This window comes from Talpa europaea (assembly GCF_964194135.1).
Source record: "Talpa europaea genome assembly, chromosome: 9".
NCBI classification, from domain to species: Eukaryota; Metazoa; Chordata; class Mammalia; order Eulipotyphla; family Talpidae; genus Talpa; species Talpa europaea.
Window position 1 is genome coordinate 110,038,653 of NC_140076.1, and position 24,468 is coordinate 110,063,120.

At 44.7% G+C, this 24,468-nt stretch overlaps 1 protein-coding gene across 1 annotated transcript; it reads right to left on the reverse strand.

Annotated features, from left to right (window-relative positions):
* Window positions 1-1,203: 1,203 nt before the first annotated feature.
* AMPD1 (adenosine monophosphate deaminase 1) lies at window positions 1,204-24,468 on the reverse strand (the record flags this gene model as incomplete). Its single annotated transcript, XM_084242463.1, has 15 exons — window positions 1,204-1,362; window positions 1,910-2,020; window positions 2,463-2,636; window positions 3,452-3,572; window positions 4,215-4,378; window positions 4,562-4,688; window positions 6,106-6,269; window positions 7,481-7,612; window positions 7,861-8,055; window positions 10,695-10,824; window positions 11,794-12,013; window positions 13,075-13,240; window positions 15,332-15,497; window positions 19,896-20,076; window positions 24,447-24,468. The coding sequence occupies 15 exons, from the start codon at window positions 24,466-24,468 to the stop codon at window positions 1,204-1,206; spliced, it is 2,232 nt and encodes a 743-aa protein (XP_084098589.1).

Below are 24,468 nucleotides of genomic sequence, written 5' to 3' on the forward strand. Positions count from 1 at the left end.
TGGAAACATGCAGGAATTTTCTTTTTTTTTTTTTCCATTTGAAACGCCATTACTTAATGAGATGTTTTAGAAATTACGCTTATTCACGTTTGTATCCACACGCCCTCTAGCTTCACTCTGTGAACAACTGGAGAAAAGAATGAAATCTTATTTTCTGTTGCTTTGGTGTCGACAACAATCCCTAGATTTGAGATGTGTGATCAGTAATTACTGAATTGAATGAAATATTAACCCAACCGCTAGATGGCCACACAGTGGAATGTACAGAACAGTCTGACCAATTGGAATTCCCCGACACCTGTGTATCTAATTTGGGTAAGTGACATCGTTTAAAATGCTGATTATAACTTGATTGTCAATTCATATCCTTGAAGCTAAGAATCCTTTTGGAAGATAAATTCTCCCTATTCCTAACCACAGATTTTCTTTGTTGGCGCACGCTTGTCCTGTTTTTGTCTAAGAAAGCCACTCTTCAGTTACATCCTGTCAAAAGGACATGTCAGTGGTCTAAGTGATGAAGCAGATTGCATTTTATAAACCAAAGCCTGTCTTTTCTCAATGGCGAGTCATAGTTTCTATTTTTGCCCAGCCTTTAATATCTCTTTTGTTTGAAAGTCTGTGATTATGGAGTAAAATAAAGGACAGTTCCATCTCTATCATCACTAGTGCAGGTGATTAATTTCACTAACCTCAGTTTACCGGTCTTCCCCTGAATGAGATAATAATGTCTATTTTTAAAAAAAGTAATGTCTACTTTATAAAGTTGGGAAAGAATTGAATGAAATAATGTCACTGTAATATAACGCTGGATTTATGATGGGGTTCAATAGCTGGTAGTTATTTTTTTTTAAAGATTTATTTTTATTTATTTATACAAGCACTGGGTACAGTCAGAAGTGCGGGAGGGTGAGAGAATTCACCAGAGCCATAGCAGGGAACAGAACAGGCTGACTGACAAAGTACACTGCTGAGGGGAGCAGCGGGCGGCAGGAGAGGTCTGCGCGCCATGTGGGACCCTCACCCGGCAGCCAGGGATTGAACCGGCACTGCAGAGCTTCGTGGCCCAGCGCTCAACCGCTGCGCCACCGGGGAGGCCCTGGTAGTCATTATTATTTACATTCCACAGTGAAAATCTCACCCACCTAATATGGGTGAGCTATTAATAACATAAAAATAATGTAATAATATGTTATTTGGCTTATTTTATTCTGTTGATTTAAGACCCTCCGCAATTAAATTAAGCTCATAACACCAGGTCTCATAGCGATAGGCCATGCGGATTTGGGCTACGTTTGTCCTCCGGATATCATTTCCAGTGGGGCCATCCTCGAGGTAATTGTTGCCCAGGAACTTTGCTTTCTCCTATGAGACAAAAGGAAGCAGAATGAGTGCCGACTCTTTTTACTCTGATATAAACAATAATTGCATCCTCCACAAAGATTCCTCCATGTGAGCCCTTGACAAAAGGGGGAAAAAAAGTAAAACTATTGAAAGCACTTATCTCCGCTGTCATTGTTCAGTCTGCCTAGAAATCAAGTGTATTTTAAAACTTTCAGGTGGACCATAGATCTGAGGCATACAGCAAGGGAGGGAAGAGCACAAGGGACTGGGGTGATGGGTCACGGGTGCTGTGGTGGTGGCAGAATTACAGGGACCACACCTTAGGGAAGAAACCAGTTACTGTACAAAAAAAATGAACCATGTAAGGGGGGGGTGGGAAATCAAGTGTTTTAATTTCCCTTGCCCAAAAGGGCTAGAGAGAGAGAGACTAAGTCCTTCTGGTCCAGGTCCATAATAGGTACATTTGCTTTGTGAGGCAATTTTTCCTCATGTGTTTCCCCAACTAATTTTTCAATATGCAGGTCACCAGATCCTACAGTCAGAAGGACAAGGTCAAGGACAGGTCTACCTCATGAGAGAGTCCACACTGCAGAACACTGTTCCTCGCCACTTCACACATATCACAGGTGCTCAACTTGAAGACTTGTGCAGCGATGGCATATTCTTCCATTAGCGGCTCCTTCCATTATTTGTTTGAATGAGGCAAAAGAAAAAAGAATGTAGTAAACTAAGATGTGTCCCATACAAAAATAATGAAATACTTAATTTGACTTTAAAATTCCAGTGGGAGGGCTTCCCCGGCCACGCAGAGGTTAAGTCTCAGCACTATCACAACTAGGACCTGATTCTGATTCCTGACCAGGACAGTGACCTACATGGTGCAGCAGACCTCGCCTGTCTTGCCCGCTGCTCCCCTCAGCAGTGTATTTCAGTCGGTCTGCCTGTTCTGCTCCCCACTCTGTCTCTGGTGAATCCTCTCACCCCCACCCCCGCCACCTCTGGCCTACACCCCAATTCTTGTATACATAAATAAAAATAAATCTTAAAAAAAAATTAAATTCTAACGGGAAAAAACAGTACAGCAATATACATTTGCATGGCTCACAATTTTATATTTATACCTTGGTGAAGTGGAATTGCATCGGGTCATCTGTAGACAGTGAGATCATTAGCCCTTTCTGCAGGAAATCTAAAAAAGGATTTTTGGCATATTCTAGAAATAGGCTGTTGTTGCTTAATGGTGACATAGCGATGGGAATCTGAGCTAAGAAAAACAAGTACTGCAACACAGGGCTCTGAAACGGAAAAATTGTTTTAGGTTTGAGGTTGTTGAAAAAGGAATACAAGCTAGAAATGTTAAAACCCCACAGTCTACCGTGAGATTTAGCCTTCAACAAAATAAATACCTGTTCTTTACAATCCTCTCATAAAGAAAAATAATTGTTTTAAAATGTACATACATTTACGATGGCTAATTTTCAGAAGCACTGAGTCAAGTCAAATTGAGTTTTAATTGCCCAAGTTATTTGGTCTGTCTCAGACAGAAGACTTCATCTTGAATTTTTTTTTTCCCTTTAAGAAAGTTCTGACTCCAACAAGAGGCATTTTAAAACATGTCCTAACAAGACAGCTGGCAAAAACTAGTTTAAGGTAAGCCAAACCACCCCTGAATTATGCCTTGTCAGAGTTCTAAAATGGAAGTCAGGAGATAAACATTAACTCATCTCGACCACCAACCAGCTAGGTAATCTCGAGTAAGTTCCTTCACTTCCCTAAGATTCCCTGACACGAACCACACTAAATCATCTCCAAGTTCTTTTTTTGCTCTACTTTAATTTCATTGCAGGATTGATAAAGACTTGTAACGGGGTAAGAAAAAAAATGAATTTCGCCCCAATGTAAAAGTTAATATTAAGGGGGCCTCCCTGGTGGCCTAGGGGTTAAGTCTCAGTGTTATCACCACTGGGGCCTAAATTCCTCACCAAGGAGGTGACCTTGTCTCGCCCACTGCTCCCCTCAGCAGTGTACTTCAGTACTTCTGGCCTACACCCCAATTCTTCTTCTCAAAAAAAAAATAATAATAATATTAAGAAGAGAGGCTCCAACTCACCTTTTTTAAATTCAGGCCGTGAGAGATGTTATCTGCCGTCATGAAGGCCGTCATGAGATGGGTGAGCGCCCCAGCTTCCCCACAGTGAGGTCGGAACAGAAATGTGTTCATGCCTCGCTCCCTAGGGAAAGGGGACTTCTCAGGAATCACAGTGACTGACTAGCACCTGCCAACAACTGTGGGCCTAGCGTGATTACGAAGAAACCGGTAGAAAAGTTAACACTCCAAAAGAGAGTGGGGCATCCACAGGATTTGGCCAAACTGGCGATTCCAAATCAAAATCTTAATTCTTCTCAAACTGGGACTTTTTGAAAAAGAGGCAGCAGGGGGTAAGAAGGTACAGAAAGTCAAGATTTGATTACCTGGACATTAGTTTTAACAGGAAATTTACCCAAATCACCGTGTCATTGTTTCTCCTACTACACTTCAGAGGAAAATATTTCCAGAAAACCCCAGTATAATATTCCTCTATTTACTCTTTACCCGGATATATCTAAAAGGGTAAAATGTGTGGAATTTTATAATAAATTGCACAGGGATTAGTGCAAATCCCTAAACTTCCAAAGAAAAGGAACTGTGAAAGTTATTGGAGGCTCCAAAATGTCCATTCCTGTTTCCAAGGAAAGAAAGAAACGGAAGGGAAAGAAGTGTCTGGTTGGGGCCCAGTGGGCACATGTAATGCAGGGCTGGCCTCTGACCCCCTAGGGCACTGAGGGGGGGTGAGGAGACGTGTGTCCAGCTGCCCCAGGCCTCCTCTACTTACTTCCTCAGCCTGTTGAGCACCGTGATGTTCGCGTACATGTAGTAGGCGTAGTAAGTGTAGGACGGGTTCTTCTCCATTGTCCACTCCTGGGGCTTTGGGCTCTTGGAAGAGAACATGTGACCGCTGTGTTTGGATTCATCGTCTACACTGTCGAAGCCAGTGATCTGTCAAGAAAAAGTTGAGACAGGTAATGGGTTCTGTCTGATGGCGGGGACCCCGTCCTCGGAAAGACTTTCAGCTCCCATGACAAAGACCCAACATCAGAGCCAGCAGCAAGATTTAATCACGGTCATGTAGGAGGGCTGGTCCCTGGGCAGCAGCATGAAGGCCCACGGGGTCGTGCTTACATGCTTGAGGAAGACACTGAGGTCTGGGTGAGCCTGGGGGTTGACGGTAGCCTCAAACACTGGCATAAAAACATTCTCCAGCATCTGTCCGAAGTGTGGAAGGAAATCCTTAGATCGGAACACATCACTAGAGACAAAATGAAAGAAATTTAGGAGGAAAGATTTTTAGGAATGATGGAACCAGAGACCTAAATGCCATATTCAGAAAAACATCTAGAGTGTCCATCCAGTTGCACCTGGTACATTCTCCTTGGTTACCTGTTGAGAGGGATTTGGCTTGGGTTGAGCACAGGAGGTATACAGTTCTGGCTAGACCACCTGCCGCCATTCCTCCAAAAAATCCTCTGATACAAAATCTAAACCTTTAGAGCTAAATCAGATAGAGATAGAGCATGGGCACTATGTCATAAAATGTTCAGTGATTTATATGCGTGTGGCACACAGGAATATAAACGTAAAACAGTCTTCAGGAATACCTCTGATATGCGGTAGGCAGAGGGAATCTAACAAATTTTCAAAAGGCACTCAACATATGCCAACCGCTTTTCTAGGTGTCCAGCTAATATAATGATTATATTAGCTAATATAATCCTCATAATAACTCAATACATTATTTCCCCACTTCAAAGATGATGAAGCTAAGGGACAGAGATGGCATGTGATTTGCCCAAGGTTACACAAGGTATAAGTGGTGGAGCCAGGATTCCAGCAAAGCTGGTCTGGGTACAGAGTCCATGCTTCTGCCCACCACAGTCTACTAGCTCCCTCTCCTTCATGATACTAGACAGGACAACCCTTGTCAAAAAGTTATTTGGGGGGGCTGAAAAGAAGGAATAAACTCTTGTGTTGCCAGAGGGCACACAGATCACAAGAGGCAGGTGGCAGAAAATATATAAACATCTAAATTAGTTAAAACAATGTTATTACCATTGATAAATATTCATTGTTTATGGAAAACTTGTGTGCTTGTGCGTGAGACAACAGGCAGACGGTTGAGGTTCTGAGATAAGAAGGCTACATCCCAGCACAGATGAGCACACACATAAGTGAATGGACATAGGGGAAGACCAGGAGAAAGGAAATGTTAATAAAATGTTAAAAACAAATAATGCTTATTCTAACTTGGTTTTCATCCATCTGGACTAGTTTTTGTGGTGGCTCTTCATAAAAGTCCTATGTTTTCAAAATATGAAACCAAATAAATACCTTCTGGCTAGAAAACTGAACTGAAATGTCCTGCTTAGCTCCCGTCTATGGTCAAGAGTATTGCACATCGGGCCTGCCCTGGTGGCGCAGCGGTTGAGCGCTGGGTTGTGAGGCTGCCCGCAGCCTCTGCAGCGCCAGTTTGATCCCCGGCCACCAGCAAGGGTCCCACCAAAAAAAAAAAAAAAAAAAAAAAAAGAGTATTGAACACCAAGTGCATACACCAGGACCTGGTGTGAGTGCTGTTTCTACCCATGTGTTCTGCACATTCCTTGCTCCCATAGAGGAGTGAGGCAGGTAGGGGGAGGGCAGGTGTTAGGGTTTCCAGTGGGGAGACATACTAGATCCTGGGCACTTGGATCATCCACGTCATGTTGGGGCAGTGAATGCGGTTGCTGACGAACCAGGTGGACAGCTTGTACCACTCGTCGCGGCTGCGGCCGTAGATGGACAGGCGGGGCTCGGCGTGCTGGTACTTGGCCTCCTCCAGGTCTGCACCCACCTCCTGCAAAGCCAAGAGGACAGTCCGAAGCCAGGAATTGCCATATGTCCCTTAGAAGTCTAACCCTGCATTGTCTAGGGACAGGGGCTGGGTACTAACGGGGATGGAGAGAATGAGAATAAAGTCAGAGGAACAGTCAAGCTAAGGTCTATATGAACAGGGAATTGGACATCCCTGGTGGCGCAGGGGTTAAAGTCTCAGCGCTATCAAACTACCGCCAGCCACTGCGGCCTCAGTTCACCCCTGGCCAGGGAGCTACCCACATGGCACAGCAGACCTCTCCTGTCTCCCCGCTGCTCCCCTCAGCAGTGTATTTCAGTAGATCCACCTGTTCTGCTCCCCACTCTGTCTCTGCTGAATCCTTTTCGCCCCCGCCAGCCTACACCCCAGTTCTTGTATGCATAAATAAAAGTAAACCTTTAAAAAATATAAAGGAGGGCCTCCCTGGTGGTGCAGCGGTTGAGCGCTGGGTTGCGAAACTGCCTGCAGCCTCTGCAGCGCTGGTTCGATCCCTGGCCGGGGGGCGAGGGTCCCACATGGCGCGCAGACCTCTCCTGCCGCCTGCTGCTCCCCTCAGCAATGTTCTTCGGCCCTTCTCCTGTTCTGCTCCCCACTCTGGCTCTGGTGAATTCTCTCACCCTCCTGCGCTTCTGAATGTACCCAGTGCATGTATAAATAAATAAATCTTTTTAAAAATATATATATAAAGGAACAGGGAATTGAGGGGAATCTAGGGAGGTTAAGAGATTCCTGCATCAAAATAGAGCCTGGAGGGTGAAAAAGCGCAACTGAGGAGGATGAGCTAACCCAGGAGCCTGCAAAAAAATTCAGCTTTTCGTCTGCCCCCTCCCTACCCAAACTCACAGCTCCCACCCCATGTCTTTCACGTCCTAATGCTCACGCATCGTGAAGATGAGGCTGGATTCTGAGCCCAACTCTTCTTGAACTTACAGATCCCAATGTGTGAAAAAGCTAAGGCCTTCATCAATCCCAAATCCATGCCCTTAGCATCTCAATCCTAGGAACAGAGCTCTTTAAAATCATTACAATGGACAGTTCAGAAAAAAACTATTATATTCATTTGGGTAGTGCTTGGCCTCGGGGACCACACGCTTCTCCTTCATGCTCTCTCCTCCCCTGTTCTCCTTCCTTCCTACTTCCCTCCTCCTCAAAAACCTTGCCAGCCACCATAAATTTAATTGCTCCTGCCTCACCTTGATAATAGTGGCAAAGTATTCCCCGTTAATGTAATTGTCTGTCTTCAGGTACAGCTCCCGTAGCTCGCTTGCTCCCACAGGATTGTATTTGTCATTGAATTTATCAAAACGCTGGAAGGTCTGGCGTCCCTGAATCAAAAAACAGCAACACAGGTGTCTGGTGAGCAGAGCTGCAAGAACACAGGGTTAGGGAATGGCCACAAACTAGCAGGGGAGGGGCTGGGCTCCACGAGTGGAATCTGGGACAGCTGAGAATGAGTGACCCTCAAAATTGCCTGTGGATGCTTTCAGTCAGCATGGTAAGTGAGCACAGCGGAGAGAGCGCCAGGAAGGACGCGTCTGTGAGAGAAACGCATGGCAGCATCTTTTCAACTTACAGCGTGAACATCCAGAGAATCCACAGTCAGGTCGTATGGATGCATCTTTAATTTAGCAAAAAGTTCCTTGAGGGTCAGATTTTTGCCCTCGGTGCTATAGACCACTCTGTCAGCATCAACTTGGTAAGATTTCTTAATGAAGCGCAAAAGATGTTTCTGGTTCATGCAGGCAGCTGCGTGGATGTGGGTGTCCACCTATGTGTACATTCAGAGAAACAAAACCCAGCAGTCAGTCTTGGCGATGCTGTCGTGGTGGAGGCCCTGGTGCCTGCCCATCTGTAGGGTAAGGAAAAAGGTCAGGCTTTTCTGCCCTCCCGCCATCAGGATAGATGATGGATCCTTGTCCTGAATGCATGCCCGATGGTGGGCACCTGGAGTAGGGTGTGGGCAGACGTAGATGGGATTCACCTGGGCTGAGACTGTGCTTTTAAGGGCAGAGTCACGGGGACGCCAGGAGAAGCCGAGAAGAAGAAGCCAAAAGAGAAGCGAAGAGAAGGCCAGAGAGCCCAGAGTGAAGACCTGCTGGGGGCTGGGAGGCTGGCAGGCCTAGCGCCCCTGCCTGCCGTGTACCTGGTAATCTAAATAAAAAGCCTGCAAAGGTCACTGAGGACTCTGACTCCTCCTTTACCCGGTCTGCTGGATCAGAAAACCTGCTCTGTGGTCTTCCTGCCCCTACACCATCCCATGTGGCAGGAGAAAGGAGGAAACAGTCAGAGTGTGACCCGATAGCTAGTAGAGGTGACTCAGCAATAAAGATCCTGTGCAACCTTTACGTGTCCATGTAAGGATGGGAACAGTTAGGCTGGATGCAATCATCATGTTTGTTTCTCTGGATACCTGCACACCCCATTTACTTCCTACATTGGCTGCATACAAAATCCTTGGGGACTATTCTGCACCCCTGACACAGAACTGCCAGTGCAATAGCTACCACAGCTTTTCAGCCCTAAGAGTAAAAGGATTGCCATTATGAAGCTGTGGCATTTATAAATTAGGTATTTTCATAATTAACCATTTGATAAGTTGATGTTCTGGTCAACTACTTCTCCCAAAGTTACACAGGCAACTGAGACAAGATTTGGGCCAGAATCTCAAGGCCCGATTTTTTTTAATGATTAAATGACTAGAACACATCTTGGAAGTGCTTCTAGTTGATTCATTTTCCACAATAAGCTCACTCAGTATTTACAGTTCTCTTGTGAACTGGGTTGAGCAGATTTATTTCCCAATTCTATGAATGTAAAAACTGAAAATCAGAAATATCAAATTATTTTCCCCGAGGTCTTACTGTCAGAAAGTGGAAGAAAAAGTATTAGAATGCAGATCTTCTATATTCAAGAATAGTGAGGTTTTAGTTTTGTTATTGTTGTTATTCCTGATAATTTTTTTATGCCCAGAATGTGGAAAACTACAGCATTTTAGACATAACCAATCTGCTTTCACTAAACATACCGAAACTATGCAAATCTTTGATTAATCAGGAAAACAGTCCTACTATTTCTTCTCAAGAAATAACTGGGTTTTTGGGCCTCCCCAGTGGCGCAGCAGCTGAGCCCTGGGTAGCGAAGCTGCCCGCAGCCTCTGCAGCATCGGTTCGATCCCCGGCTGCTCCCCGGCTGCCGGGCGAGGGTCCCACATGGCGTGCAGACCTCTCCTGCCGCCCGCTGCTCCCCTCAGCAGTGTACTTCGGTTCTTCTGCCTGCTCTGCTCCCCGCTCTGGCTCTGGTGAATTCTCTCACCCTCCCGCGCTTCTGACTGTGTGCCCAGTGCTTGAATAAATAAATAAATGAATAAATCTTAAAAAAAAATAAAAATAAAATAAAAAATAAAGGGCTTTAAAAAAAAAAGAAAGAAATAACTGGGTTTATGTTTTGTGCCAGGACTGACCTCTAAGCAGTGACACTGTTTCCCTTCCCTTTTCTTTCCTTTCCTTAGGCTTTTCCTTTACCCAGGACGCCCGCACCCATGTCCCCCACTGCTGGACAGGGACAGCCTCTCAGACGTTGGATCCTCACTGGGCTGATACTGCAGTTTTGCCTAGCACAGCTCCCTCCTGATTCCCAAGGCTTCGCTTGCTCTGGAACAAACTCAGCCCCTCTCTGTTGTGTCAGATGCCCTAACCGTAAGGTCAGTTGCCCTCTCTCAGGTGGGGAGGTGACCCTGGCAGCCATGACCCTGATTTGTACTTTGATTTTGCTCCTTTCACCTCAGACCTGCCTGGCCCCTTCTGCCCCTTTCCTATGGGTCCCCACCAGAAGGTGGCTTGGATTTGTGACAGGGTTTTGGGCCTCAGTGGGCCTGTTTTGGGCCAACCCTATTTGGCTGGGCATTAACCCATGAGGGGATGGGTAACTTTGGGAGTCTGATTGGAAATCTATTAACCTTTCTTCCCTTTTCTGTGTGCACACTAATCCTATTAAAGTTCTTTCACACTAAAGATTATGCTTTGGGGCCTTCCTGGTGGCACAAGGGGTTAAGACGCAACCTAGGAAGCTATCCACAGCCACTGCAACACAAGTTCAATCACCGGCCAGGGAACTAACCCACATGGTGCAGCAGACCTCTCCTGTCTCACCCGCTGCTCCCCTCAGCAGTGTATTTCAGTCTGCCTGTTCTGTTCCCCATTCTGTCTGGTGAATCCTCTCACCCCCGCACCTCTGGCCTGTACCCCAGTTCTTGTATGCATAAATAAATCTTTTTAAAAAAGATTATGCTTTAACTTTATGTGGCTGATGGTAGAACCCCTTTAGAGCATGCAAGTTTGGGGGCCCTGGGGTGCACCTACATCTGCACACTAACAAGGCCGGTTAGACCTCTCTAAAAACCGAGTCTACCTTTCTGCAATTGTAAAAGTCTCGGTGGGGGTTGTTCTTCAGCTCCTTCAACTCGTCCATTTCGTTGAGCATCTCATGAACCTGGAACTTGGAGGAGAGGAACTTCAGCCGCCGGTGGGTATAGGTCTTACTGTGGAAAATTAAAGGACAATTCTAGAAAAATTCCAGACATGTAAGGAAAACAGTCACAAATTTCAAAACCATCGGGCACCTCATCCGCAGGAAACCATTGTTGGAACAAACTGTTAACCTGTTAATCACACTTCAAAAGTATGGGGCTTCAACAACTTCATCTTTTCATTCAGGTCGGTCATCACAATGAGGGAAGATTTGGGATGGGATTTTAAAGATTTATTTTTATTTATTTATGCATAGAAGAATTGGGGTGGAGGCCAGAGGTTCAGGGGGCAGGGTGAGAGGATTCACCAGAGATAGAGTGGGGAAACAGAACAGGCAGATCTACTGAAATACACTGCTGAGGGGAGCAGCGGGGAGACAGGAGAGGTCTGCTGCGCCCTGTAGGTAGCTCCCTGGGCAGGGATCGAACTCATGCCGTAGTGGCTAATGATAATTTGAAAGAACTGAGACTTAAATCCCTGCGCCATTAGGGAGGCCCTGGGACAGAATTTTAAAAATCAGTGAGATGGGGCCTCCCTGCCAGCCTAGGGGTTAAGTCTCAATGCTACCACCATGACACCCTGAGTTCGATCCCTGGCTAGGGACAGACATGGCCTACACCCAAGTTACTCTATGCAAAAATAAATAAATTCTTTATCTTTAAAAAATAAATAAATAATCAGCGAGATAGTATCACTCTAGGTTCAAAGTCCTGGCATTGGCGTTGGCAAATTTGGGTGCAAATTCTGGCTCAGCCAACTGTGTGACTTTGGGCAAGTTAAGTAATTAATCTGTCAAAGTCTCAGCTCATTTAAAAAAAAAGGAATTACAAAAAGACCTACCTCGTAGAATGAGTATAAAGAGCAAATATATATATATGGTATGTGAAGGGCGGCTGAAGAGTGTTTGAACATAATGAGCACTTTAAAATATTTGTTCTCACGATCAGTAGCAGCAGTTTAGTGGGGTCTCAGACACTTACACAGGTCCTTGGGCAATTAAAGCAAGTAAAAAGTTCATATCATCCAAGAACGTGTCCAGATTTAGGTAAGGAAGTGGCTTCGGTTCATCTTTGTTGGCGGCTGTCTCACTGGGGTAGATGTAAACCACACCGTCCTTCATTTTGAGATGATAACCCAGGTTTTCAGGGAGGTTGTCTGTTCGGAAGGGGTCTTCTCCCTTCTTCACAGGAGGGGTAAAGGCTTGCAATAAAACAGAGTAGCCTATCAGCATATAAGCTAGATGACCACAAAAATATTCAACATATGGAATACTATAATACCTTGTACTTCATAAGCTATAATTATCCAGAGCTAAGCAAAACTTAATTTTTCTATTGTTTTTCAGAGATGACTAAGTCAACAGTATCAAACACCTGTAATCATTTTGTCTTGTGTGAAAATGATTTTCAAGTTCTTTAGAAGACCTGAACACATAACTGGTACACTATTTGCAACTAATTTTAATTATTTACTAAAGTTGGTGATCAAAGTTTTCCTGGATGGAACATTTTGTTAGTTTATGAGATAACTGTGCACAAATAAAAGTAAAACTACCATTAAAAAGTAGAGTTTGGCTGGTCCAACCATTATGGAAAGCTGTGTGGAGACTGCTCAGACTAATAGAAATGGAGCTACCATACGACCCAGCAATTCCACTCCTAGAGATTTATCCAAAGGACACAAAAACTTTAATTCAAAAGGATACCCACACCCCTATGTTTATTGCAGCACTATTTATAATAGGTCAGATTTGGAAACAACCCAAATGCCCAAAAATAAATGACTGGATCAAAAAGATGTGGTATATATACACATTGGAATACTATTCAGCAATCAAAAAGATAAACTCATGCCATTCACAGCAACATGGATGGAGCTAGAAGTTATTATAATCAGTGAAATAAAAGAAGGTAAAAGAAAAAATATCGGGGGGTTCTCCCTGATGGTGCAATGGGTTTAGTTTCAGCGCTATGAAGCTATCGGCAGCCACTGCAGCACGAGTTGGATCTCTGGCCATGGAGTTGACCCACATGGTGCAGTAGACCTTTCCTGTCTTGCCCGCTGTTCCCCTCAGCAGTGTATTTCAGTAGATTTGCCGCTTCTGCTCCCCATTCTGTCTCTGGTGACTCTCCTTAACCCCCACACCTCTGGGCTCCACCCCAGTTCCTGTATGCATAAGTAAATAAAAATAAATCTTAAAAATATATTTAGTAGTTAAACCTAAAAGCATATTCCATACATTACATAAGAAAATTCTTTACCTGGATAGAAGTTCTCATTTGCCACCCAAGTCTCACCCTCAATGTTCCTCAAGTACTTGGAAGGGGTTTTTGGGAATCTCTGAAAAGATTTCTGCATATATTTCTCTCGTATACACAATGCCCGGTATAGACCCTTGCAAACCATTTCAAAATCTTCAACTGTAACCTGTGAAGGAAATTCCAAAGTTTTAGTTTTATCTATTATTTTAATTCTTTCACCTCTTTCTCTCTCCACACTCAGTTAAATCTTTGACACTTAGAGTTGTTCCTTTGCCTTTGTGCAGGTGAATGGCAGGACCCCATTTAGAGTGTGTACCCCTTAACAGTGTGGGTCTCTCGGGGCCCCTTGGTGGCACACTAGCAGGATGATGCTGACTCAGGTACAGAGTATAGCCAGATGGAGTGTTGCTCAGAAGCTCAGGCATATTCAGCCAACATGTGTAGAACGTACGTCGTTTTTTTTTTTTTTACATTTGTAAAATGTAAAATGTACATTTTTTTACATTTTTTTAAAGGCCCCTTACCCATAAGCCCCTTACCCATAAGCCGCGCCATATGGGTATCTCCGCGGCTGGCCGGGAATCGAACCCACGCTGCAGAAGCTGCGGACAATTTCACAGTGCTGCACTCAACTCACTGCACCACCCAGGAGGCCCTTGATTCCTCTTTTCATTTCTACCATGCACAAAGGTATCAAGTTTGTCTCCTATTTTTTTTTTAACTCTGACATTCTCCAAACTTGTTTTCCATATCACTATTAAACTTTTCATTTCAGTTATTTCACATCTAAAACCCCTGCCACGGGCAGAGCACCCGTGTTACCATACAGAAAATAAATAAACACGAACAGTGTTCATTTCACTGCTCTGTCTTCACTATCTTAGGGCTGATCCTAAGTGGGTCAGTTACATGAGAAGGGGGCTCAGGACTGGCCACTCAAACTATATTTGGAGCATAGACTGTTTCACCAATATGATGCTGAGTCTGCAAGTCCGTGTGGCAGAGATTTATTAATTCACCTGCTGTGGACAGGACAAGCAGGTCAAGTTGCTTGTGGCTCGCGTTTACTATCCCTGTGGCACACGAGAGTGGGTTCCAAGCAACCACCTACTGTGCAAATATCTATGATGAAATTAAAGAGGCTGGAGAGTCAAAAAATAGCCCCATTAGAATTTTCTAACCTCTCTCCATACTTTCTTTTTTTGTATCTCCCTCTCCATTTTCTTTTTTAAAATTTATTTTTATTTATGGATACAAGAACTGGGGTGGAGGCTAACAGCGTGGGGGGGGGTTAGAGGATTCACCAGAGACGGAGTGGGGAGCAGAACAGGCAGACTGACAAGTACACTGCTGAGGGGAGCAGCGGGCGAGTCAGGAGAGGTCTGCCGTGCCATGTGGGTAGCTCCCTGGCCAGAATGGAACTCCTGCTACAGTGGCTGCCCTCTGCTGACAGCTTAACAGTACTGAGACTTAACTTAACCCCTGCACCACCAGGGAGGCCCCTCTTTGCTAGTTTCTGCTACCTGTAGTCTTCTGTCTGTCCCAGGTCAACCCTGGCTCCCCCTTTGCCCAAGGTCCCCCTGCGCCTCCCTGAGGCTCCACCTCCTACTGTGTGGTTGCATCGGTAAGACTAGCCCACGTGGGCCTCCCTGGCGGCATAGGGTTTAAACCTCAGCGCTGTCACCTCTATGGCCTGAGTTCAGTCCCTGGCGAGGGAGCTGGCCCACAGAAGGTTATGCATATGGCCACGTGTACACGGAGACCTCTCCTGTCTGGCCTGCTGCTCCCCTCAGCAGTGGATTTCCGTGGATCTGCCCGTTCTGCTCCCCACTCTGCCTCTGGTCAACCCTCTTACCCCCACCTCTGGCCAACACCCCAGTTCTCCTATGCGTAAATAAATAATCTTTAAAAAAAAAAAAAAAGACTAGTCCGCTTGCTGTTCTTTTGCCCAAATCTGTCCACTATACACTGTAATACAGACACTGCAGTTATACAGGTTCTGTTATACAGGTTCAATAACAGGTTCAGTTATACAGGTTTCCACGTGTAAGGAAATCAGCTAAAGGAGTGTGGGGGAAGACAAAAGCAAAACAGAATATAAGTCATATAACATATTGGTGTGTTTGGTATTGGAATGCAATAATGAAATATAACCAAGCACAGGTGAGCGGTTACATTTGTCAAAAAGAAGCGGAGAGACCGCAGCAATCAAGCTACCTTTCCAGCAGCTACCTGGCAGGGGCAGGGGGTAACTCACCCCGGAGGCGTAGTCGCCAGTGATCTGCACTCTCTGGAAATCAGGCACCGCCTGGTACATTGGGGATGAAGAAATGTATTCGTCGATGCAGAACATCTGGGTCGAAGAGGTTTCACTTTGAGGAACGGATAAATTAACAGTCTTGCGTCCGAAAAAGTGCTTTTTTCTGGGTTTGAATGGAAAAAAAAAAGGATTAGTGAGAAGAAGCAAAGGGAAAAGCAGAGAGAAAGGAAGAATCTAGAGATACGAAGAAGACCTGGAGGAGGCACCAGGAGCAGAGACACGTGAAGAAGCTGTGCTGGCTTTGTTATAGAGCAACCCCGATATTAAACGGGTTCCTGGCTGTGGGTCCTCACCCACGCGCTTTAAAGGGACTTATGAATACTCCACTACAGGCACACACAAAAGGTTCATAAAAGGTTTATTTACAAGAGAAAAGGAAATAAGGAAAATGTACAACTCAGGGAGAAAATAGGGAAATAAAGTCTTTAATGCGTCCTACCCGATCCCCCGACCTGGAAACCCATGACGGACGGATGCTGCGAGCTGGCCGAGAGCCAAAATGGGGGATCCCCAAAGCCCACGTGTCTGCCTTTTATATCCACCTGGCTGCTTAACCCCACCCTCAGGTCCCAGCCACCTTCCCTTGGGTGGGGATGGGATTTGGAGTTCCCAGTGTCTTTGGCTTTGGCCTGGGGTGGGGGTGGAGTCCACAAAGCCTATATGGAATTAGCTTTGGGACAGCCTTTTCCCCCTAACAGCCTCTAGGCCTTGGCCTTGCACCAGGCCCTTGGGGGCCACGGAAGGAGACACTTGAAAGGGACAGAGATGTGGGTGAGAGACCCGTGGGGAGGCTGACTGTGGCAGCCTCTATCTTGATTTTGCTCTTTTCCTTCCAGACTTACCTGGCCCCTTCTGCCCATTTCCTGTGGGTCCCCACCAGAAAATGCTTAGATTTGTGACAAGCTTTTGTCACCCGGTGGGAAAAGGTGGCTCCCCCATGGCACTGGCTACGGTGTGGTTTCTGTTTCTCTAGTGCTTGTGTTTCAGGGGTGTCTACATTTGCTTCTGACCCAAAGATTAGAAAAACTGGCTTTGACCTTGTGGAAACTTTGCGTGTATATGTGCAATTTGTTTCCAGTCATTAGTTCAGAGGTTTAATTTGTAGGATTCTTTGTGGCATCAAGCAGCTTTACTCAAAAAATGTTTAGTATTGAAACTACACGGCAAGAGCAAAGATGGCATCTGCCCCAACATGGTGTGTGGGTCCTTGTGGTGAGTTTCTCTGGAACTAAGTAAGCAGCTTTCCTCAAAAGATGATACTAAGTTGGAACCACACCGCCCGATCAAATATGATGTCTGCTTCATCTAAGGCTATTTTTCCAAGTTGGAGTTTGATGCTGTTACAGGGCAGGGTGAGGAGTATCCCGGAACCCCCAAACCTGCCCGCAGTAAATGGTTCTGCCATCCACCACATCAGCACAAAACATACTTTAGTGTATAAGATCGTTAATAGAAAATAAATTTAATACAATTAGTGTGCAATTGAGAGAAGAATATCGTTAAAATCGTTCCCAATGCCCAGCCAAACAGGGTTGGCCCACAGGAGGATGGCTGAGGTACAAAGTTTGCCACAAGTCTAAGACACCTGCTAGTGAGGACCTCTGGGATAAGAGCAGAAGGAACCAGGGCAAGTCTGGAAGGGAAAGAGCAAAATCAAAATCTGAGTCAACATAAAGGCTGCGACTGTCAGCTTTCCCCAGGGTCTCTCACCCACGTCTGTTTCAAGTGTCTCCTTCCATGTCCCGCAGTCCCTGGTACAAGCCCAAGGCAGAGAAGCAAGCACAGCTTCTTCTCCACATCTCTCTGCTGTCTGCCTCCCCCTCTTCAGACCCACCCCCTTCGCTTCCTCAGCTTCTCACCGGCCTAGCTCCACCTTCCTTGAGTGAGACCGGGAACCTGGAACCTCTCTCTTTTTTTTTTCTAACATTTTATTTATGAAATATATACATTTTCTAATTATACATTTCTATTTTTTTTAAGATTTATTTATATATTTATACAAGCACTGGGTACAGTCAGAAGCGCGGGAGGGTGAGAGAATTCACCAGAGCCAGAGCGGGGAGCAGAGCAGGCAGAAGGACCGAAGTACACTGCTGAGGGGAGCAGCGGGCGGCAGGAGAGGCCTGCGTGCCATATGGGACCCTCGCCTGGCGGCCGGGGATGGAACTGGTGCTTTAGAGGCTGTGGGGCAGCTTTGCAGCCCAGCGTTCAACTGCTGGGCCACCAAGGGAGACCCTGGAACCTCTTTCTATGGATATCACACTTTAGGATGCCACAGGGCAGGCTACTCAGAAATTTGATTTTTTTTTTCCTTTTGATCTGCAAAGATTATGCTTTTCAGTTAGTGCCATCTATTGTTAACCTAAGTTCAGTTCTGTGACTTGGGCCTTTTTGCGATTTCTGCAGGCTCATAGGTCTAATTAGCAGTTCTGTCTGAGGTGGTGAGGGGTTCTGAAGAGACTTTGGGCCTTTGATTGTGACTATTTCCTGATCTCTGACTCAAGGGGTTTTGCAAGCCAACAATGGAGCAGTGATGGTTTGAATTAGCAAATTGATGCCTGGTGCTAAGGTGGAAGAAGCCTTGAGCAATAACTGATAATTGCCAGTAGCCTTAATGGAGTCTTGGAGATACTTGGCTCCTGCAAAATCTGCATCAGAAAAAAAATTAGAGAGCTTTTATCTGGATTGTTTGAAGGAGTTTGCTACTGGGAATTTTTGTCTACACCATTTGTTTTGGGCACAATTGCCATTTGATTTCTTGGAATTGTTTGATTGCTGGTGGAAGAGAAGATTCTAAGATAGTTTCCTACTGAGAAAGATCTGGCTTGGAAAGCACTCTGTATGATGATTAAAGTCCTCTGGGAGCACCAGATGCACCCACAACCCCCACGGTGGTGGGCAGCCATGATAGATGTTTTTGCCTGGGTGACTGTACCAGGTTTCCACACCTGTGTTGATTCTCCCTACTTTGGGGGATGTGATTGGTACTTTTTGATTTTGCTCTTTCCACTTCTGTCCCAGGACGTCTAACAAAAGTAAGGAGAGGATTCCTTTTTTAATTGATAGTCAACTTCGATGTTCTGATTTTGCTTCTTCAGCTGTTGTACAGGAAACCCCAGGATCAACTTTTTTTTTTTAATTTAAAAAAAAATTTTAAAAGATTTATTTATTTATTTATTTATACAAGCACTGGGTACAGTCAGAAGCATGGGAGGGTGAGAGAATTCACCAGAGCCAGAGCGGGGAACAGAACAGGCAGAGTGATGAAGTACATTGCTGAGGGGAGCAGCGGTCGAAACAGGAGAGATCTGTTGCCCCATGTGGGACCCTCCTGGCGGAGGCAGGGGATTGAACTGGCACAACAGAGGCTGGGGGCAGCTTCGCAGCCCAGCGCTTAGCTGCTGCGCCACCAGGGGAGGCCCCCAGGATCAACTTTTAAACATAATGGCTTGAACGCTGAACACCCCACTGCAGCACAGGTTTGGTCCCCGGCCAGGGAGGTGACCCACATAGCTCAGCAGACCTCTCCTGTCTCCCTGCTGCTCCCCTCAGCAGTGTATTTCAGTAGATCTGCCTGTTCTGCTCCCCACTTTGTCTGGTGATTCCTATCACAACACCCCCCCCCTTTGGCCTGCACCCCAGCTTTTATATGCATAAATAAATAAACCTTTTTCCCTGTGAGGCTGGTGGGGTGGGGGTGTGTGAGGAGGCAGCTCCCCATAAGTGCTCATTACAGGTCTGAGGGCTAACAGAGGCAGAGAGTGAGCACTAGAGCAGTTCAAGGAGGGCAGGTGAACAGATTTGGGCACGGGCCCCATGAAGGCTGCTTGCTGAGTAAGGGCATTGCAAGCCCACGATGCACCCCCAAGCTGGACAGGAAAGGAGGGCTGTGTCCCGTCCCCAGGAGGTCAGACTGGCAGCAGGGCATTTTTTTTTTAATTATTTTTTAAAATTTTTTACATCATTGTTCATTTTTAAACAATATTTGCTTCCCCCCACCCCCTCAGGTGTAGTCCCCATGGAGTTTCCTTCCCCAATGCGCCAGCCCGTGCACCATCACCTCAGTCCCCTGTGCTCCTCCCTCCCTCCCTCTCATCCCTCTCCTGCCTCCTCCCCTGGCTGCAGGGCATTTTCATGGCTGCAGGGCATTTTCATGGCAGGTGGCTCCATGCTGAGTTTGGCTAAAGATGAGGCTCTTTCTATACCTGGGTGTGTATGTTGAGCAGGGCCCAGCACCCCACTTTGGTTTGGGACCCAGCTTGCTTGGTTCGATAAAGAGCTTCAACTAAAAGGAGATGTGGAGGAGGGCAGGCAGCCCAGTGCTTTCCTGGCCACCGAGACCTCACCCTCGTGTATAGAATGCAGGGGGGACAATGAGAATGTTTAGCTCTGCCGGTTCCTCTTCCAGGATGGACCATTATTCAGGGACACGGAACCATGTGCCCCAACACGTCCTCCCCTTGTGTCCCAACATATAGAGCTTTCTCCTTACTTCACTTACCTCCTGCCTTCGGCGGACGTGGACAGAGACTCCAGGTGGAATATGTGTTCTTGCATCTCATGATGAGAAATCGGGCAGATCTCGTCCACATCAAAAGGGGAAATTTCATTGCGGCCTCCCTCATCTCTGATTTCAGAGGCAAACACTTTTTCAGCAAAGCTACGCATTGCTTCATCAATTTCTAAAAAAAATGGATGGATTAGTACTCCAGCCCTTTCTCCAGAATCATCTGAAAGTTTCTGATATGGGGCCTCCTGGTGGCTAGGGGCTAAGCCTCGGCACTACCACCGCAAAAGCCTGAGTTCAATCCCCAGCCAGGAGCTGACTCAAGTGGCACAGCAGACCTCTCTTGTCCTGCCCACCGCTCCTCTCAGCAGTGAATTTTAGCACATCTGCCTGTTCTGCTCCCTACTCTGTCTCTGGTGAATCTTCTCAGTCCCTTCCCCAGCACTTCTGACCTATACTTCAGTTTTTCTATGCAAAACTAAATAAAATCTGTCTCTGGTGAGTCTGTCACCTTCCCGTGGCTCTGGCCTGTACCCCAGTTCTTATATAAATAAATGAATCTTCTTTAAAAAAGTAAATAAAATATTTTTAAAAATAAAGGGGGAATATTAATACCTACTAGGCCTCACTCAAAACACCTACTGAGAGCTGGTATGTGGAAATGCTTTAAGGAAAATAAAACCTCAAACTAAGTTGCATGATGTAAGCATACATCTGAAGTGTGATCCTAGTCCTTTGACTCATATACTGTATTGTAAACAAATGTTAGCTCAATTTTTAAAAATTGAATGATGTGTTTTGGTGGCATCACACAGACTCGTGGTATTTGGGGTTAGCTTTGGGATATTAAGGAAGTGATATATGATATGATTTAGTACAGGCCCAAGCAAACAAAAGAAGTGATAGTAGCTGATTTGTAACTTTATCAGCACAAACAGGGCAGCCAGCTTTTAAAAAACATACTGGGGGCCTCCCCGGTGGCGCAGCGGTTGAGCACCCGGTTGCGAAGCCGCCCGCAGCCTCTGCAGTGCTGGTTCGATCCCTGGCTGCTCCCCGACCTCCGGAGGAAGGTCCCACATGGCGCGCAGACCTCTCCTGCCGCCCGCTGCTCCCCTCAGCAGTGGACTTCGGTCCTTCTGCCTGCTCTGCTCCCCGCTCTGGCTCTGGTGAATTCTCTCACCCTCCCGCGCTTCTGACTGTACCCAGTGCTTGTATAAATAAATAAATCCTTTAAAAAAAATAAAAAAATAAATAAAAAACATACTGGTCTCAGCAGAGTTAACAAAGTTTCCTATGTTGGCTGAGTTTCATGCATGTGTTTGCCTCCTGAAAGGCAGCACTTCCCAAAACTGAAGTGCATCCTTGGATGTTTTGACTAGTTAATGGCAAGCAACTGGCTCACAAATGAGCAAATGGAACACTAAGCAGATACATTTGATGGCTTGAGGAAGCCTTCCTAGCCCACTGACAACTGAGCTCCCAAAATAGTATCCTTTTCTGAGCACCAGGAGCAAACACATGCACCTCAAGGATTAAGGGCGAGCAGAGGTTAAGAGACTCCATGCATGGGAAAGGCCTGTAGAAAGGGGCCAGTTGGTTATGATGATGAGGGTGAAGATAGCAGTGCACAGGCCTGAAATGCTGGGTCTCTGGCAAAGCTGCTGGAGGCCTCAGGAAGGACAATATGAAAATGACTACCGAATCCTACTTGCTTGAGATCTGGGGCAGACCATATCTGTTTTGTGCTTTTAAGCATTACTGTTTTTCACTAAGATTGTGTATCCTAAGCCACGTAGACTTAAAAAGTAGAGACTCTCAAGATGTAGTTTACTTGATAACCAAAATTATATTACTGATATTTCCTGCCATACAACCAATCAGATGTTTTGATTTCATGCAATCACAGCTGAAATTTGACTCCCAGTTCCAGAACTTTGCCTTTCAAAAATACTTCAGGGAGTGGCAGCGAGTCTAGAAAGGAAGAATGAAACTTTTATTTCAGGAGATAAGCAGATAAGAGTTGATAACAACCTAAAATCATGGAATAAAGGGGCCAAGCTCCCCTGGGTTTGGAGAGCTAGTCACTGAGTTCTTTATTGAGCATATTACCTTGGAAAGAATGGGTCAGCATCTGAGGTGAAAATACCTAGAGGTTAGGACATCTACATTTATGCAGAGAATAGACAAGAACAAAAACAAGAGGTAAAGTGTGAAACAGAATGAACAATAGAGTAGGAGTGAGAAAAAGTATCTGCAAGAGCTAGGTGGCCTTTAGCACATCATATAAATGACAGCCTCAGTGTTCATCATTATAAAAGGCAAATGTTAATAATAATAATGTCAACTTCAGATGATTATTAGACAGATTAAACAAGAACTACTTTAAAGCCACACAAGTACTATTCAGAAGTTAATATGTTATTAACATAGGGAGAGCAAGAGTCTTGAGAAAAGGAATAACATGCTTGTTTCTTCACCCAGCAAATTCAGAAAAGCATGTTTATTTCTCAGCAGTGCTTTATTAATGTGTAGGAAAGACACACTTGTAGGCCTTTCTTCTGCCATATCTCATCTCCTAGAGAGAAACTCAGAGGCAGACCTACTGACAGTGAATTGGAGGACAAGTCTTCCTTTGAGATGGACTAAAGTTATGATTTTACCTAAAATGGATTTTTATTTTATAAGGTCACAAAAAGTCACACTTTTATTTTTGCATTGGCATTGAGGGTTTGCTAAGGCAAGATTCAATAAATCCCCTTGGCTGATCTATGTCTAAAGGAGATTTATTTTATTTCAAAATGTCAAATGAATGCCCCATGACGCTCCCTTTCAAAAACTGTTTTGAGTTCATTTGCTATGTTGTGAGAGAACTTGGTTCATCATCTTTTTTGGCTCTCAATGGTATATAATAAACACTGCGGAAAAACACCCATGTTTCTGAACTAAGGATTTGCATCATGTCTTTAACTTATACTTTAACAAATGACAGCAAAGATAATCCAAAATACTTACGTTTTCCTTCAGCTGCAGAAGTAAAATAAAATAAGAAAAGTCTATGAACAACTTTCTGAAATAACAGTGACCACGAATCAAAGCATTGGAATAGAAACATACAGATTGATACAAGAAAGGGGTGAGTTGGAAAGCATGCTGGGAGCTCCTTTTTCTATTTATCAACAATTTCCTGCCTTTGCAAAATCCTGGGAATGTAGTCATTATACATTTTTCATTTTCTTTTCCTCTTTGAATTTATGTTCATAATTTTCAAAAGATGCTCTTTGAAAAATGTGATTTTAGGGCCTCCCTGGTGGCGCAAAAGCTCTCCGCAGCCACTGCAGCACGAGTTCGACCCCCGGGCAGGGAGGTGACCTACACGGCGCAGCAGACCTCTCCAGTCTCGCCCACTGCTCCCCTCAGCATTGTGTTTCAGTAGACCTGCCTGTTCTGCTCCCCACTCTGTCTCTGGTGAATCCTCTCACCCCCGACACCTCTGGTCTGTAACCCAGTTCATGTGTTCATAAATAAATAAAACTTTTTTTTTATGTGATTTTAAAAAAACGGATGAAGAGGGATTGAAATACAAGGTGTGGGCAGCAGGTAAATGGAGAAGCTCATTTGGTAAATTCTGTGGTAACACCTACCAAACAGCCATGTCTGACACCATGCTATTGAAATAATCCCTAAAGATGGAAAAAGTTTTAGGTGCAAAAATTGTCAGAATATATTTAAACTCACAAAAAACTGTTAAGAACCTAAGGGATTAGTTAAGAAATTTAGAATGTTTTATAGTCATTTCAAATAGTTTAGGAAGATTTTGGAATATCAGGTAAATAATTAAGTCATGACATTAAGCCAAAAAAAAAAAATATATAAGGAACATGTAAAATATAATCACAACTTTTTAAATATATTTTTTTAATTGCCTAGAAAATAGATTGAAAAGAAAAACACTAACATGTTCAAGTGATATCTTTGGATGATGGGACTGGGGCTGGTGTTTCTCTTATTATTTCTGTCCTAAATCTCCTACTTTCTCTAAGTGAGTGTTTATTACTTTTATTTTCACTGCATTTTCTCTTTTTATTTTGCATGAAACAGGTATTGCTTTATAATGAAAATTAATTTAGAACTTACTATTTTTAAAATTATTGTGTACAAACCTGGATTTTGAACCATCAGAACATGCAGATTGGTTAATATTTCTGGTATGAGTTTCAGCTAATATTTTATCTACAGACATTGTTTAAGATCTTTCTCACAACTGTGGTAGGACAGGTTTTGCTTAGACTAGAAGAGTAAATTTAAATATCTTACAGTTTTCTCCTGGGATCACCAAAGATGTCACCTCATGATACAATTTTAGAAAATTACCTCCTTCCTAAAACTAAAAACAAAGAGAAAAACCTAAAAAGTCTTGCCTGTTCCTGAAATCTCTGACTCAGCTACTATGAAACCTAAATAAAGGATTATCAGAGCTGACATGACAGTTAAAGAAAGGGTTGCATATTAAAGAACTGACTTCTCCACAAACTTTTGCACACCTACCTGCAAGTTTCAACAGAGGCAT